Consider the following 17,205-nt stretch of genomic DNA (forward strand, 5'->3'; position numbering starts at 1 on the left):
GTTCCTGTCCTTATGTTGCTAAAAATTACACATTCATTGTTAAAGAGAATCAATATCAAAGAACAAACAGTGCATAGATTTTCAAGTACTAAACACCAACTAAATACTAAATGCAAAAAATTGAAGTTCCTATTCTTATTATGCTGCTACAAATTACACATTCATTGTTAAAAGAACCATTAACAATAAACAGTGATTGCACATGGATTCTCACTTACTAATAACAATAAGTATAAACAAAAACAGCTAAATAATCAATGAATCTGTTCAATAATTGTAAATTCCATCTAAAACCTTCAAAAATTCAGTTCAACAACCAACTCTCAAAATTATGTAAACTTTCAATAGAGGGCAACCAATTCTGAGCATCGTCATAGCAATCTGATAATAACATTCCCAAATCATCCTCCAACAGAGAAGAATCCTCCTTCATCTTCTCTACAACAGTACAAGTAGTAGTTGTAGAAGTAGAGGTAGCAATATCAATTGGTTTTGCTGCTGCTGCTAGCAACTCTTGCTTTCTCTGTGCAACCTTCTCTTTCACATCAAGTAATTGATTTCTTACAGCCGTTAACTTTTCAATACTATCAATTTCTTCTGGGTTTAGGTTATTCCACCAAAACCCATCATCAGTAACCCTAGTTGTCTCATCATCAGCAACTTTTTCTTCTTTAACATTAATGGCATTGCTTAACCTATAATGTAGATCATTCAAAGAAATAGAAGAAGAAGAAAAACTGTAGGGGTTACCACCAGGTGAGATTACTAACAGTGAAATATCAGCACCAGTAAGTTGACATAGATCAGCTGCTTTCTTGAACAGGCCATGGCGTCTCTTAGTGAATGCTACGTTTCTCTTCTTTCTATCTTCAATCTTCTTGATCTCAATCCTTCTCTTACCCATAACTACAATCAAGATTTAGCCCTAAATTACAAATCAAATCAGATCAAGTCAAATCGCAATCAGGATTTAGCCCTAGATTAAGAAGAAGTGACAGAAAAAACCCACTCGAACAAAATCCCTAATTTTGAACTGATGAGCAGAGTGAACGGAGATAATGTTGTTGTTGCGTTATAGAAAGAGGAAATATATAGACTTAGAAAGAACTAGATTTGGAAACAAAGACAAAAACGCGTTTAAACTGGTTGGGCGGGAAAAAAAACAGGCTTTCCTTCACATATCCCCAGAAAAACTAACGATACCCCTTATCCCTGTACCCCAAACGCTTCCTACCCCATCAAACTAGTTACTTTTGGTAATGGGTATATTAATTAGCCTGGCGTTTTTAGGGGCCATCCCAAAGGATTTAGGGGCCATCAATTTATACCCAGCCAAAGACTCTAGTTAAGGGGTACCCTATATGATATTGAAGTTACATAAATGCCCTTCTGGTAAAACTGTATAAAAACCAAATCAAAAACAATTCTACTCATTTCAACTCTTCTTCTTCCAGTTTCATATTATCTTCCGATTGTGGAAGAAAAAAAAAATTTCCTCGTTCAACCGAAACATCGCCGCGAATCGTAAAATCAAAACATCGTCGATTCGATTATAAAACAATGGATAAGAGAAATGAAACCCACAAACCTAGAACCAAAAATGTTGCTCGGGGTATCGATCCAAACATTGGAATTTTAGCAAGAAATAAAGAAATTCTTGATGCAAATGAAGAAGAACGCGAAGAACACGAAGAACAAGTACCCGGCAATATAGTCGGTGGTGGCGATTCCGAGACTCAAACACTTCGTCAACTTCAAATGACCCCAATTAGGTAAGAATCTATCATTTTTGGGGTTTATTTCGCTTTAATTCGTCGAATCGAGAAAAACAATTTCTAGGGTTTTCGGTTATTTATCCAGATTCGGACGATATGCATGCTCATTTACTTCCGAATGTAGTCGTGTTCTTCATTTTTCAAGAACATCGACAGTATTCGGGAGAAAGATTTGATGATTATCTGCCGAATATTGGTGGCCATATCTTCCTGGATACAAACTGCTAATAATCGGTAGTTTAATGAATTTTTTGGCTACCGAATATATTTAAGTAGACACAAAGTATTCAGAATAACACTCACTACCGAATGTATATATTGAAAAAATCTCAAAATTTATGATATAGGAAAAATCCCATTTTGGGGCCAGTATTTATTCGGAAGACAATATAATGTTTTATACCTCCGATTGTGTAGGATAAAATTTTAGAGTTTCTGAACTCCAGTTGATGAATATTCGGTTGTAAACGTGTTTAGTTATATTCCGATTGTTTTTCATTCGGAAAAAATATGTGTCTTCTTACTTCCGAATTTGTACATTCGGGTTATAGAGGTGCACTTTTTCTTCCGATTGTGTAGGATGAAAAATTTACAGCTTCCGAACTCCAATTGATGTATATTCGGTTGCAAATATGTTTAGTTAGCTTCCGATTGTTTTGTATTCGGGAACAATATGTGTCTTCTTACGTCCAAATGTGTACATTCGGGTTATATTTCCATACTTTGTCTTCCGATTGTATAGTTTGTAAATATTGTTCCTTTCTTTGTTGTTTAGACAAAGTCGAGAAGGGAGGAAGAAAGTGACAGCTAGTGCTAGGAGGGAAAGGAGTGCCAAAAGATAATTCAGGTGCTCAACAAAGCGAACAAGAACAAAGCAGTCAACAAGGAGTGCAACCAACTGTTGAACAACAAGGCAGTGAACAAGGGGTGCGACCAAGTGTTGAACAAGCCGCTCAACAAAGTGCAGGACCAAGTGTTGAACCAGTTGATCCAGTGGAAAGAGTAGAAGAAGAAGGACAACCAAGTGGTACCCAAAAAGCCAAAAAAGGAAAAGATGTTGTAAGGAAGGATATTGCTAAGAAAGCATCACATCTTGTCCCTCAGCACTTGAAGAAGAAGGGTATTCCAGCAGGCACAATCCTTGGACTACCAGCGGATGGAGGAAAATTGCTATTTGGATACAAAGACTCATGGGCCAGAGAAATATATGAAACCGAGGTAATAAAATTACTTTTTTATTAATGTATTGTCTATGTGTTATATCGTAATACTTGTATTAAGGATTTTTTTATGTACTTTAATAGGATCATCAAGATGCGGTCCGTCTACTCAAACCTACCGCCGCACCAACAAAAATGCTTGCGTGGCCTTTATCCGGTGAATGTGAAAGGTTCAAGACAATTGTTGCCAACTCGGGGTTAGCTAATGCCGCCGAGAATTCATTGTTGGAACATGATCGTGTGGCCATATCGGCGTTCGTGGAGAGAATGTATCCTGAGACCGATACTTTCCATATGCCGTTTGGGGAGATGACGATCACCCCGGATGATGTTGTGCAGATTCTTAACCTTCCCGACCAAGGCACAGCTGTGAAGTTTAACTACACAAAGCAGTTAAGTTGGGCACAACTTTATTCTCTAACTAACAAGTGCTTAGGTTGGGATGAAGAGACAACAACAACAGAGTTTAGGAGGCATGCAGTTATAGAACAAGACAGATCAACATTACAGCTTTGATGAATATGTTCGAGGCACCTTGGAGAAGGAAAAGAATGGAACGTTAACTGATGAGCAAGTGAACCACGCTGCCACTGCATATCTCCTCTGTGTATTGGGATGTGTCATATTCCCCAATACTTCTGGCAACCGGATCGACGCCAACCTTATACAACTTTTGGATCCTCTCCATGAAGTCGGTGACTATTCTTGGGGCACGGCATGCCTAGCATTCTTGATGGAAGAGTTGAGAAAGGCGTCGAGGCTAGGAACCTGCCAAGTTGCCGGGAACGTGGCTCTATTGCAGGTTTTTTCTTTAACTCTATAACTCACTCTATAGTTATTCGGTAGACAATACATATGATGCAATTCATAATGACGCATATTCATAACTCCAAAGGACGCATATTCGGTAGGAATTGATCCATCTTATTTTTCGAATGTTGTTATTCGGTGGCTAGGTACTATTTGTTTTCCGATTATATAATCGGAAATATTTTTGATATTACTACCGAATATACAGGCCAGAAAAACTAGAGGTTACTGAACTCCAAATGACGCATATTCGGTAGGAATTGATCCATCTTTTTCCGAATGTTTGTTATTCGGTGGCTAGGTACTTAGTTTTATTTCCGATTATATATAATCGGAAATATTTTTGATATTACTAGAATATACAGGCCAAAAAACTATAGGTTACTGAACTCCAAATGACGCATATTCGGTAGGAATGATCCATCTTATTTTCCGAATGTTTGTTATTCGGTGGCTAGGTACTTAGTTTTATTTCCGATTATATATAATCGGAAATATTTTTTGATATTAACTGAATATACAGGCCAGAAAAACTATAGGTTACTGAACTCCAAATGACGCATATTCGGTAGGAAATGATCCATATCTATTTCCGAATGTTGGGTATTCGGTGGATAGGTACTCAGTTTTGTTTCCGATTATATATAATCGGAAATTATGTTTGGAAATTACTACCGAATATACACAATCTATTTACTAAAACTTGATTTCTTATGTATATAGGCATGGATCTATGACCACTTCCCTATCCTGAAGTTGGCCGGAGAGAACCCGGGGTGGTGCAAAGGTACTCCTAGAGGAACAAAGTATATATTTGAAGACAACCGTTCTAGGACAAAAGAGCAGCAGTTGATTCGCATGAGGGAGATTTTGGACCAATTGAAGGCCTCGGACGTATGCTTTGATCCATACAAGGAAGATCGAGCCAGTGGGCATATAAATTTTCGGTCGGACTTGTCCATTTATTTTGGACCATTGTGGCACCCCACAGGATATGTGATGTATAACCCCTCTAGGGTGATGCGACAACACGGGTATATACAACAACAACCTCTGGAGCGAAAAGTATAAGTTTTTCCAAATTCTGATTTTTGGGCCATCGTACATTCGGAACTTTATAAAAAACCTATCCTCTGAATATCACAAGTTCAAAACAAACCACGCCACGGCTCCAGGTGGTTCCAAGGGCCAATATTGAAGGTTAGACATCCCATATTCGGAAGTTTTGGTAACTAATTTAACTTCCGATTATTTCAAAGACAAAATTTGAAAAGTATAAGTTTTTCCAAATTCTGATTTTTGGGCCATCGTACATTCGGAACTTTATAAAAAACCTATCCTCCGAATATCACAAGTTCAAAACAAACCACGCCATGGCTCCAGGTGGTTCCAAGGGCCAATATTGAAGGTTAGACATCCCATATTCGGAAGTTTTGGTAACTAATTTAACTTCCGATTATTTCAAAGACAAAATTTGAAAAGTATAAGTTTTTCCAAATTCTGATTTTTGGGCCATCGTACATTCAGAACTTTATAAAAAACCTATCCTCCGAATATCACAAGTTCAAAACAAACCACGCCATGGCTCCAGGTGGTTCCAAGGGCCAATATTGAAGGTTAGACATCCCATATTCGGAAGTTTTGGTAATTAATTTAACGTCCGATTATTTCAAAGACAAAATTTGAAAAGTATAAGTTTTTCCAAATTCTGATTTTTGGGCCATCGTACATTCGGAACTTTATAAAAAACATATCCTCCGAATATCACAAGTTCAAAACAAACCACGCCATGGCTCCAGGTGGTTCCAAGGGCCAATATTGAAGGTTAGACATCCCATATTCGGAAGTTTTTGTAACTAATTTAACGTCCGATTATTTCAAAGACAAAATTTGAAAAGTATAAGTTTTTCCAAATTCTGATTTTTGGGCCATTGTACATTCGGAACTTTATAAAAAACCTATCCTCCGAATATCACAAGTTCAAAACAAACCACGCCATGGCTCCAGGTGGTTCCAAGGGCCAATATTGAAGGTTAGACATCCCATATTCGGAAGTTTTGGTAACTAATTTAACGTCCGATTATTTCAAAGACAAAATTTGAAAAGTATAAGTTTTTCCAAATTCTGATTTTTGGGCCATCGTACATTCAGAACTTTACAAAAACATTATCCTCCGAATATTACAAGTTCAAAAATAACTGTTTCCTGGAACCAAACAACACCATAATCGGAAAGAAAGTTGACTCATAAAATAACCGAATATTACAATCGGTAGGTTGTTTAACAAAATAATCTACCGATTTCGTATAATCGGCTAGTTTTTATATTAATAATGTCATTGGATGATCTTCGAATTCGATTACCATCTAAGGCCTCAAATACCATTAAGATACGGTTCCACATCTGCTCTTCGGATTCCGATTTGTGGAGCTTGTGAACACGATCATGAGTAGTTACCACAACCCACGCTCTATAAATAGCACAATCTTCTTCTTCGGCAAAAGCAATATCCATGTTTTTTGTTATGAAAATTAAAACTGAAGAGAGGAAAGAGTTTGGTGCAATTGGGGTGATAGATATGAGTTTCTTTATATAGGTTTAGGGTCCAACGGCTCTTTTTGTTTTTCCCAAAAACTCCAACGGCTAATTTGACGAAAGTTGAATGTGGAGAAACCAATAATCGGTAGGTATTGGATTTAGCATATCTACCGATTATGGTAGCTTTCAAAATTTGAATTTGCGGCAACTTATAATCGGTAGGTTTTGTAATATATTTAACTCCCGATTAATGCTGAATCCAAAACACGAACCAAGAAATACTGCACCTCGTATAATCGGAAGTATGGGAACGATTTTGGCTTCCGATTGCATTCGGAGGGTAACAATGTTATCATATCCTCCGAATATATAAGGGTAATTTCGCCATTACGAATTACGCGAGATAAGGGATGGCTACATTTTCCCTTTGGGTGACCTTTTTTGTTTTATTGTTGGCCCCTAAATCCTTTTGAGTGGCCCCTAAAAACGCCAGGTTAATTAGATACCCTTAGTGTTTTGACACCCAATAAAAATACCCTTATACAATAATAAATATACTCATATCATTTAGAAACCTTATCCATTAATAAATAAATTACATTAATATCCTCATTTATAATTATTTTCATTTACAAACCTTATTCTTATCCATTAACAAAAAAAAATATTCTTATTTCACAGCCACTACCACCACCAACAACGTCACCACCACCACTTACTAACTATAACCACCACCACCACCACCGCCGCCACCACCACCATTATCATTGATGTCACCTCTGCCGCCACCGCTGTTTCCGCTGGTGCCACCACCACCACCGCCGCCGCCGTTAAAATTTGGCGTCAACAACCGAAGTTGATCCAGAAAATAAAAGTTCAAAAATAACTTTACTAATACATACTCCAGTTCTTTTATTATGTCAACAATCAAAGTTGATCCCAGTGAATGGGTCAACAACAAAAGTTGATCCCTTTAAGTGGGATCAACAACAGAAGTTGATCCACAAAAAATGAGATCAACATATTTATATAAGTAAGTTTCCTGTGAAAACCAATAAACCTGGAACCTACAAACTGACACATCCTTAAAGAAACACAAGAATAACATTCATAAAAACAAATCAGAATGTATGGCATAATTATACTAATCCAAGAAAATGTTGTCAACAACAGTAGTTGATCCCATTTATTGGATCAACAAAAATAGTTGATCCCATAAAAATGGTATCAACAATAGGAATTGATCCCGTAAATTATTAATATCATGCATTGTTGTTGATTTCAGAACCTAATACATACATAGAAAAAATATATATGCATGAGTGAACTTGGTGTGAGTCGAACACGCATCATCTGACATGAAGTCAGTCATGCTACCGTTGCACCACAAATTCAACATTTGAAGAACTTTGCAACTATAAAATTAATAAAACCACCATTACCATTAGTGGAATAACAATACACAAACAGAACCAACAAGAAATTAAACTAATTTTTTTAACAAACAACATTGAAACTACAATCATGACTATACTAATCCAAGGAAATTCTGTCAACAATAGGAGTCAGCAGTTGATCCCATGAAAAATACTGTCAACAACATGAGTTGATCTCATAAATTGGGATCAAAAACAAGAGTTGATCCCATAAATGAGATCAACAACATTAGTGGATCCCATAAAAACTGAAGTCCTTAGATTTTTCGACCATGAAACAAAACATCAATGAAAAACATCAAAACGATCCACCAACAACCTAAAAATCTAAAAATCTAACTGCATATAAAAAAAATTGTAGCAAACATGATTTAAACTACAAGCATGACTATAATAATCCAAGGAAATGTTGTTAACAAATAAGAGTTGATCACATAAATGGATCAACAACAAGAGTTGATCCCATAAATGGGATCAACAACTACAGTTGATCCAAAAAAAACTGAAGACCTTTATTACCTTCATTGCAACTACACCTGCCGCAATCACCACCACCACCACTACAACAACATCCAGTACCCCTAGTACAACACCAAATAAACACAAATCAGCTAAATTACCAAAGAACTTAAGCTAGATGAATTAATACCCTAAAAGAGATAATATCCCTTTCCCATTAACAACACTGAATAACCTAAACAAAAAAAAATGTAAGAAAAACTGAATTACCTGAATAGAAATTTCCCACGCTCTAATGGAGCAAAAAAGCTCTAATTCCAGCCGTAAGATATCACCACAACCTCCATCTCTCAACCACCACAATAAACAATCAAAATCACCACTATCTTTATCGTCAATTTCAACATTCCCATCGAAACCACCATAATCTCCATCATCAATTTCATCGTTTTGACCTATTTTCATATTCATCACCACTAATTATAATACCACCACCACCAGCAGAAACTTAAGCAATCGAAAGAAGATAATCAATCTTTATTCGTTTTGAATGATTACATCTTCAGATCCAATAAAATTGGTGGCGATTTTCATCTCTTCTTAAATTGATTCATCGATATAAATAGGTTGTTTAGTATTTCGTGTGATGTTGATGATAGTGGATTCGGTGGAAGTATAGATGGTGATGGCGTAGAAGGTGTTCCTAAATCTGTAGGCAGCGACGGAGGATGAGATGGAAGTGGTGGTGTTTTCTGAAACGAGAGAATACATATTTTTAGATCTGAAATGAAAGAGAAAGAATGATACTCGATAGATAGCAGGGTATATTTGGAAGAAATAAAAACCTTAATGGACCCCTGATTGGCTTATAGATGGAGAGGGGTATGTTTATTGTCTCATGAGGGTATTTGTAGAGCCCGTCAGAATTGAGGTCATTTATATAATTCCCACTTTGGTAATACCCCCAAACAAGGCTACCTTCGGTCTCAATCCCTCCCCTGAATGGACTATCGCCGCTGCCTTTTCAATCAAAGAGAAACATTTGTAGAAGCATATTTTAGGGGACCCCTGTTTTTTTCGAAGTAGGGTCCTGTGGCTGTGTTTCCCGTGATTTTTTTCAGGAGATTCTCACGGTAAACATAAAATCACTGTATTTTTTTAGTACTAGGATGGCAATGGTAAAATACCTTTGTACAAATGGAGACATCCTACAGGTCGAGATATGAAAATTGAGTATGGCAGAGTGCTAGATCCAATCTAACCAAGATATATAACACATCTAGCCATGATGATAACGTGTGGAAAATAACTGAGAAAATCAATGGTCAAGTTTGAAAAGGGAGACAAGCCATTTATTGTTACTGACAAAGAGCATAGGAGGTGAACAAAAGCTCAGAGTAAGGCAGATCCCAAATGCATGGAGACTGGCGAGACGTATTCAACATCGGGTCGCAACAAGGAAGACATCGGGTAACTATGAATAATACATTGGGAACTCGGGCTACATGCCACGATAAGAATACAACAATTCAGGTGCACTTGTTCAACAATGTAATTTTATTATATCAATACTCTTTTCTATAAATTTTGGGCTAAGCTATCAGGAGACCATTAAGTTCTTTAAGTTTGAGATAAGCACAGAGTAATACTAAGGGTGTTCTTGAGAGAAATAACTTATCCCCAGATCTTTGTAACCCTTTTACTTAATAAGAACATATATTTATTTCCAGTGAACGTACGTAATCATACCGTACCATGTAAACCCTTGAGTAATGTTACTCTTCATTGTGCTTTTATATGTGTTGATGGTGGTTTTTAGCTTAGGGTTAAAATCGTAAAACCGTACATCTGACATGACGTCACTACTAGCGCATCTGAGATGCAGATCTCAACCCTAATTTTGGCCGCGCCTAAACTATGCCAAAGCCATGCCGGCGCTACCACACGTGCCACTGGAATGACGTGCCCGCCACATCTCCACCCAAGGCATGCCAGCCGCACCACATGTGCCAATGGCATGCCGTTCCAGCCACATCTCCGTGCCAAGTGATGCCAACCATGCCAGCCGCACCGTTGTGCCAAAACCATGTCAGCCTTTCTTTCACGTCGTTGGCTGCCAAAACGAAGGGTTGCAACAATCAACGGCCACCCTTCCATCTAAGATGCAGATCTTAGCCACCCAAGGTCACCAGCTAACGCGTGGAAACCTTTGGCCCAACGCCAAGCCCCAATTTTGGCCGCGCCTAAACTATGCCAAAATGCTAGCTTGGCCATGCCTAACCATGTCAAATCCATGTCGGCCATGCTTTCATGTTGTTGGCTACCAAACGAAGGGTTGCAATAATCAACGGCTACCCTTCCTCTCAAGATGCAAAATCTCGACCGTCGAGGTCACCACCGAGCCGGCAAGTCTCCCAAGCTCAACTTTCCAAACAGCAGCAACATGATACATGTTTTCCACGAAAACACCCGAGACATCAACACATGTCACAAACTGGGGGATGCTCATTAGGGTATTGGTTTGGCGGTTTACAGCGTGCGGCGTACATTACGCCCGTTACAAGAAAGTGTCATAAGAATGAGGCGGTTAGTAAATACAAGGAGTAATGGTGAAACGTTTCCTTCATTATGGAAACATCAATTCCAGGCATTACCCATTATCGTTTCCTTCCATTTACTCAAATCGTTTCCAATTCTTACGAGACCAGGGTACGTTTCGTTGCAACTTGTATAAATAGGTCTCACCTATTTCCACTAAACAACAAGTTTTGATCAGGAACATACAACACTCAGAAATCACTTGTTAGCTTTCCCATCTGTTAGCTTTCACTTTCTGATACAAGTCAAACATCTACTCTTCCAGAATCAACTACTCTGGTCTCAACACTCTCTTCGCTTCCCTCCCCAAAACCAACCCTTCTCCTTCACTTTGTGATCGAAGCAAGTCTGGAAATCCCATTTCTTGGTTTAGGACGGATTTGTACAGATTGATCTCTCGAATCTAAAGTACTCCCTTGAAATATGTTTTTTAGGGTTAAGACTCGTTTCTCACCCACAACACACGAAATTACCGAAACCAACAGAAACTGTTTTCACCCTCAAACAATTGGCGACCACAGTGGGAGATTAATCTCTCGGTTACAATATCGATTTCTAACTCCCAATCTCATACTTCAACCCAGACATCATGGTGGTAGAAGCAAACGATCCGCTCAGGGATCGGCAACTCAGTTACCAGGAGACTCAGTTACCAGTCATAACACGACAAGAGGTGACTGGGGATTTCCAAAATGGTAGAAGCAAACGATCCTCCTGGGGATCGACGACTCAGTTACGAGTCACCACACGATAAGAGGTGACTGGGGACTTCCGAGATGGTAGGAGCAAACGATCCGCCCGGGGATCAACGACTTGGTTATCAGGTGACTCAGGGACTTTCCGACTCAGGTTGCGGCGGTGCTTCCCATAAAACTCGGACTTACACCCGGAAGATTCATTTTTCGTCAAGAGATCTGAAAAACCGAGTAAGTCTTGCCTAGACAAAATACATGGTTTACTACTTCAATCTTTCACGGAAATGATAAAACCGATAGCCATGTTACGTTTCATCCCATGCTCTCTACCGAAACGCAACACTCACGGTTCCATGGTTTTCCTGGGATGTTTGCGTCACTTGCAATCGTAATCAAGACAACATTATTCTAAAATAATTCATTCAAAAAGATTAATCCAAAACCCTCATAAATAACAGTTTTATCTATCAATTCAAACCAAAACCATAAACCAGGCGTTTCATCTGCCTTTCAAAAAAAACACCTAAATAAAGAAGTTCAGAAGACAGGAGTGCATTCAAGGAAAACTATCCAGTAACGGCTTGATCTTCTTGGAGAAAGCCTCCCTCGCACTTTCGAGAGCCGCCCATTTCAGATTCAGCTTCCTGGACAACCTTTCGATTTCTGCCTCCTGCCGTGTGATTTTATCCGCGGAAGGGCCTTCGACCGCTATGGCTTTCAACTTTTCAATCTCAGCAAAGCCTTCAACAAACTAGGAGACGTTAATCTCATGGTCTACGCACATATCACGATGAAACTTCCAACTTGCAATCACGTCCTCGGAAACGGTGCGGCTAGTGACTTTGCACATATCATCAATCGAAGATAAAGCTTCTTCCACACGTTTGTCTAGCGCAGACTGACTGGTGACCTTTTTGGTTGTGGCAACGTGTCCGTACTTTTCCCATATCTTGGAATATAGCGTTTCATATTTGGCCGGCACGCTGAAGCCCCCGATCAACACATGATCCGGGTAAGGAACCAAGTATGGAGGAGCAAAAGTGGCGCCAACAACTGAACCAATGACCAGCAGGGATTCCCAACTAAAATTGCGCATACAGACACGAGAATTCTCTTCGTTATTTGAGTTGCAACAACACTTTATCTTGATCAACCTCCGTTTCTAGATTCCCAGATGTGGCTGCCGCGGTTAGGGGTAGAACTGTATCTCCACGAGCCTCCACTTCAGGGCCATATCCAGAAGCGGATCCTTCCTGTAACAAAAAAAAAAAAAGAGGAAGAAAGAAAGATGCGCAGAAGACTCACTGATCCGCTTTCAGAAGAAGACTCAGCACTGCTATCGGAAGATTTATTCTCGTCATCACGAAATTCAGAGCTTTCCTCCTTTTCGGACTCCTCTTCACCATGGTAAGGTTCAGCATTGACACCCCTGCCTCAAGAAGTGTCGCCTTCTGACGACGTGCAAGTTCAGCATTCCCAACACCCTGCCTCAAGAGACGCCGCCTTCTGACGTCGTGCAAGTTCAGCGAAGGCGTTCACACTGCTGAGACCCTGAACAAAGCGCCAAAACAGATATTCAAAAATGAAATGAAAATTTACACAATTAAGTTAAGCCAGCGAGAAGGTGATGCATACTAGAATTTTGGAAGAATTGAAAGTCACGAGGGGCCGTCGGATCTGCCGAAATTGACTGAAATCCACCTGCACGATTATTTGATCGCCGCTCCCTCGCTTGGGAACTGCCCGTATCCGGACTAGGCGACTTTCTTTTAGTTGAAGAAGGATCCCTCATCAATGGATGCTTCGCCAAAATCGCAAGAGTAGGCTTACCACGGGTATTCTCCACTATAGCTTTCACAAATTTCTGGATGACAAGGAACTCACTCTGCCAGAATGCGTTATACTTGGAGGTAGTCGAAGGATTTCTTTCCAAAAACAATAAAGGGAGATTTTTACCGGGTATGAGAACACTAGCATCAAAAACGGTTGGTAACGAGTCCTCTGGAGCTACCGGCTGACGAACGAGAGGGACCCCTTGGTCGAAACCCATATGCCGAGTTTCCCGATCAATATTGTAAGAGACTGCCTGACACAAGCCTCGAAAGAAAGACGGCATAAAACCAGGCGTACAACTTCGCATGAATACAACCTCTCCAGCACCCATATTCCTTTCGTCAGAGAGCAAAGACATGTTTGGAGCGGAAGCAAAAGTGTTAACCAGAACTGTGGATGTACACACTGGGGCCCACAGACGAAAGTTGACCGCGTACGAATTGTCGAGGAAATCAACCAGGTTTGAACCGGCTCTTGGGCGCCTATTCGACCAGCGAAGTATCTTCGAACCACCACAAGACTCGGGAAGTGAAGCCAACGGTTTAGGAGCGTATCTCTCGAAATGATCCCATAACCATGCCTGGAGGAAAGCGGCATGAACATACGAGTCCACTTTCATGAAACCATTTAAAGCGCGCATGTCTGCAACCAGATGATCCAAGTGTGTGTATAGAGAACCGAGAAACAAGCCGCCAATGGGGAGAACGACGCCTTTCACTAATTTTATAGCAAATTTGATAAGTTCTGGCCTTATCTCCTTCTTACCAGAGCCACCATCGAAAATATCTCCGGATAGCCAAAGAACCAAGAATGCAGCGACATGAAGCGTACTATTCTTTTGATCCGGTTCCAGCTCATCAGGAAACAATTGAGACACCCACCAGCTGTAGAAACACCTTGTCTCGTTTTCCTTCCGAACGAACCCTTTCGACTTCGCAACCAGAGTGGAGCGCGTTTCTTCTTCATCTTCTGACAACTTAATGTTGAGGTTTCCTGTTATGGGAAGATTCAGCAGAACAGCAACACTTTTTAAGGAGATAGTCATTTCACCCCACCTGCATATGTCTGTGTGAGTATCTGGACACCATCTGGAGATGAAAGAAACAAACTCGGGATATCTTTCCTAATTTGAAGTGTTGCAGAAGCCGCGACAGCATCAATGATTTACGCCTTGGTCAAGCTAGCTTTTACGCAGTCTTGAGTTATCATGAATTGCATCCATTTGTCAAAGGAACGCAATGGACTCACGGAGATTTTAAAGTCAACAGGAGAAGCGGAATACTCTCTCCTCTGAAGGCAAAACCATATTACGTCCCCTGGAGGAACCGACTGAGCCCCTCCTTCACTCTCCGGACCAGTCAGAAGAATCATCACATACTTGGGATGATTTCTTCTGGCAGAAAATATCGTGAAGAATTCATCATCCACATTTGGATTGAAGTTTCCAACGTCCTTTGGTACGACAGGGATTTCCTCAGGTGACATCCTAACAAAATTTCTTATGCTGCTTTCGCTATCAAAGTAACTACATTGAAAACAAAACGAAGAGAAGTTACTACAAGGTGCACGAAATCTATTTTGTCGGCAATGAAGAATCCATTTCAGGCGCGAGCCAGCTTTGTTTTAAATCACAAGTCATAACACGCATTACCGAAGAAATGCAGACTAGCAAACCCTACGTAGACACGGAAAGCACACCCCTTGCAAAGCCGTACCTTGCAGTGGAAAGTACGCACCCGTCCAAGAAGGCATTCTCCACCACGGAAACTATGCACATGGCCACGCCAAGAAAGAGGAAACCCTAAACAACTAGGTTTTCATGAAAAAAGGAATTGGTGGAAGTCATCTGCCCATGCATACCTACTATTGCGTAACAATTGAGTGCTTAACGCTACCGCAGTGTTCACGCTAAAAATTCCTACAAGTTCATGAGAAGCATACCTGCGGCTAGGGTTTGCACCGGTACGGAGGAACAATATTTTATACGAATTTACAGAAGGCATACCTATGGCTAGGGTTTGCACCAACACAAGAAAAACAAATTGAAGAGAAAACGCTGGAAGACATACCTGGAATACACTTGCTCACTTTATCGCTACCGTGCGGCCAGGACGTAAGAACAAAGGTGTGAAATAAAAGGGAGAGGTCGACCCCTTTATAGGCGTGACACTTTAGAGTTTGAATAAGGAAAGGACTTCCTATTCGAGTTAAGTAAGGAAAAGAGGAAATCGGGCCCGCGAAGGAAAGCCACCACCGTGCAAACAGTCCGCGCCATGCCTTGCCTCACCGTGCGAAGAGTTTGCGCCATTGCCAAGCCAGCGCCATGGACGTGCCAAGTCCGAGCCAGCGCCATGGACGTGCCAATTCCAAGACAGCACCACGCCGAGTCCAACCTAGCGCCACGCCAATTCAACGTCCAAGATCAAGCCACGTCCGAGCTAATACAGCGCCTACGGCTCCTTTCCAAGCCGTACGATACCTGCGGCTCCCATTCCAAGCCGATCCAGTGCTAACGGCTCCAAATCCAAGCCGGCCAATGCTAGCAGCTTCCTTTCACACCAAATCTACACTAGCGGATCCATTCCAGCCTAACCTACAGTACCACGAGCAGAATTTACGTAAAGCCGCCAACACGAGAATCACGAACTCTCCTTACCTCTCGAAAAAGGTTATTCGGGTCTTCCTGACCATTTTTCATGACTTGTCACTTCGATTTTGTCCTTGTCTGTCACCATCTTATGCTTACCTCCAACAATGCTCATGTTCCGAGCTAAGCAGGGGACTTAATGTTGATGGTGGTTTTTAGCTTAGGGTTAAAATCGTAAAACAGTACATCTGACATGACGTCAATACTAGCGCATGATGAGTGCTAAAAAGTGCATATTTCTATATATTTTTCTTGGCATTTAACTCATCTTTTGTGCATTAATTCTCCATTTTATCCCATATTCTGTATTTTCATTGTTTTCAAGAATAAATACTTTTCTTAATTAATTTTGCATTTTTAGGTACTAAATAAAGCCTGGTTAACTCACGAAGTGAAAAGAGCAAAGAAACGTCAAAGACTCCCGCAGAAAGGCAGCGAAGAATGATGTTTGTAAGAGCCGGATCAACTAGAAGTGGGCTTGGAAGGAAGAATTTGTTCTTAAAGAAGAAGTGAGCTCAGAATTGTCTAAGACCAAACTCTAACTTAAGTCCAAGACCAAGCCCAAAGCCTGCCTAAGCTCGTAGCCGTCAGATTGGATCCACAGATGCATCCTACGGTTGCTTCATCGTCGTGCATCGAAGTCTGAAGCTCCTGTCAAACACTACAGCACCTAACTCCATCTTGAGCTGTCAGTTTCGCTGTACTTCCACATCCAACGGTCGCTCCCCGCTTCCTTCTGTCTCGCCGTTAGATCGATCCATCATCTTCGCATCCAACGTCTCATCCTCGCTGTTCATCAACAATTGCTAAACCCGCTCAACACCCGAGTACCAAATACCCTATACCCAAAACAAACGCACCCCAATCCATTTTCCATCGACTTCTTCTCTTTCTCCCTCACCCTCTGCAACACCACCATACCCTGCCGCACCACCATCATCACCACCACCTTCCTCAACTGCCACAACCACCACCAAAAGCCATCATGGCTATTACCTAACGAAATCCCATCTATTTCCCCTTCTTTCTAGCCAGCTATCATACCAATTTCTCTCCTAGGGTTTCAGAGACAGGAAAGAAGAGAAATTGATAAAAATAGCTCGAGCTAGAGGAGCAGTTGGAACAGGAGATGGAGAAGGAAGAGCAGAGGAAGGATGGGTCGAATACATGGGAACGAATCATCCCATCAAATTA

At 40.6% G+C, this 17,205-nt stretch overlaps 1 protein-coding gene across 1 annotated transcript; it reads right to left on the minus strand.

Annotated features, from left to right (window-relative positions):
• Window positions 1-213: 213 nt before the first annotated feature.
• LOC113320390 (MADS-box transcription factor 51-like) lies at window positions 214-1,067 on the minus strand. The gene has a single exon (XM_026568304.1). It carries the CDS (start codon window positions 902-904, stop codon window positions 305-307), a length of 600 nt encoding a protein of 199 aa, XP_026424089.1. The 5' UTR covers window positions 905-1,067; the 3' UTR covers window positions 214-304.
• Window positions 1,068-17,205: the final 16,138 nt, after the last annotated feature.

The sequence above is a fragment of the Papaver somniferum genome, chromosome 11, assembly GCF_003573695.1.
Source record: "Papaver somniferum cultivar HN1 chromosome 11, ASM357369v1, whole genome shotgun sequence".
Taxonomy (NCBI): domain Eukaryota; kingdom Viridiplantae; phylum Streptophyta; class Magnoliopsida; order Ranunculales; family Papaveraceae; genus Papaver; species Papaver somniferum.

Excerpts from the sequence above, each read along its gene's own strand:
- LOC113320390 (XM_026568304.1), bottom strand. The coding sequence starts at position 904 with ATGGGTAAGAGAAGGATTGAGATCAAGAAGATTGAAGATAGAAAGAAG.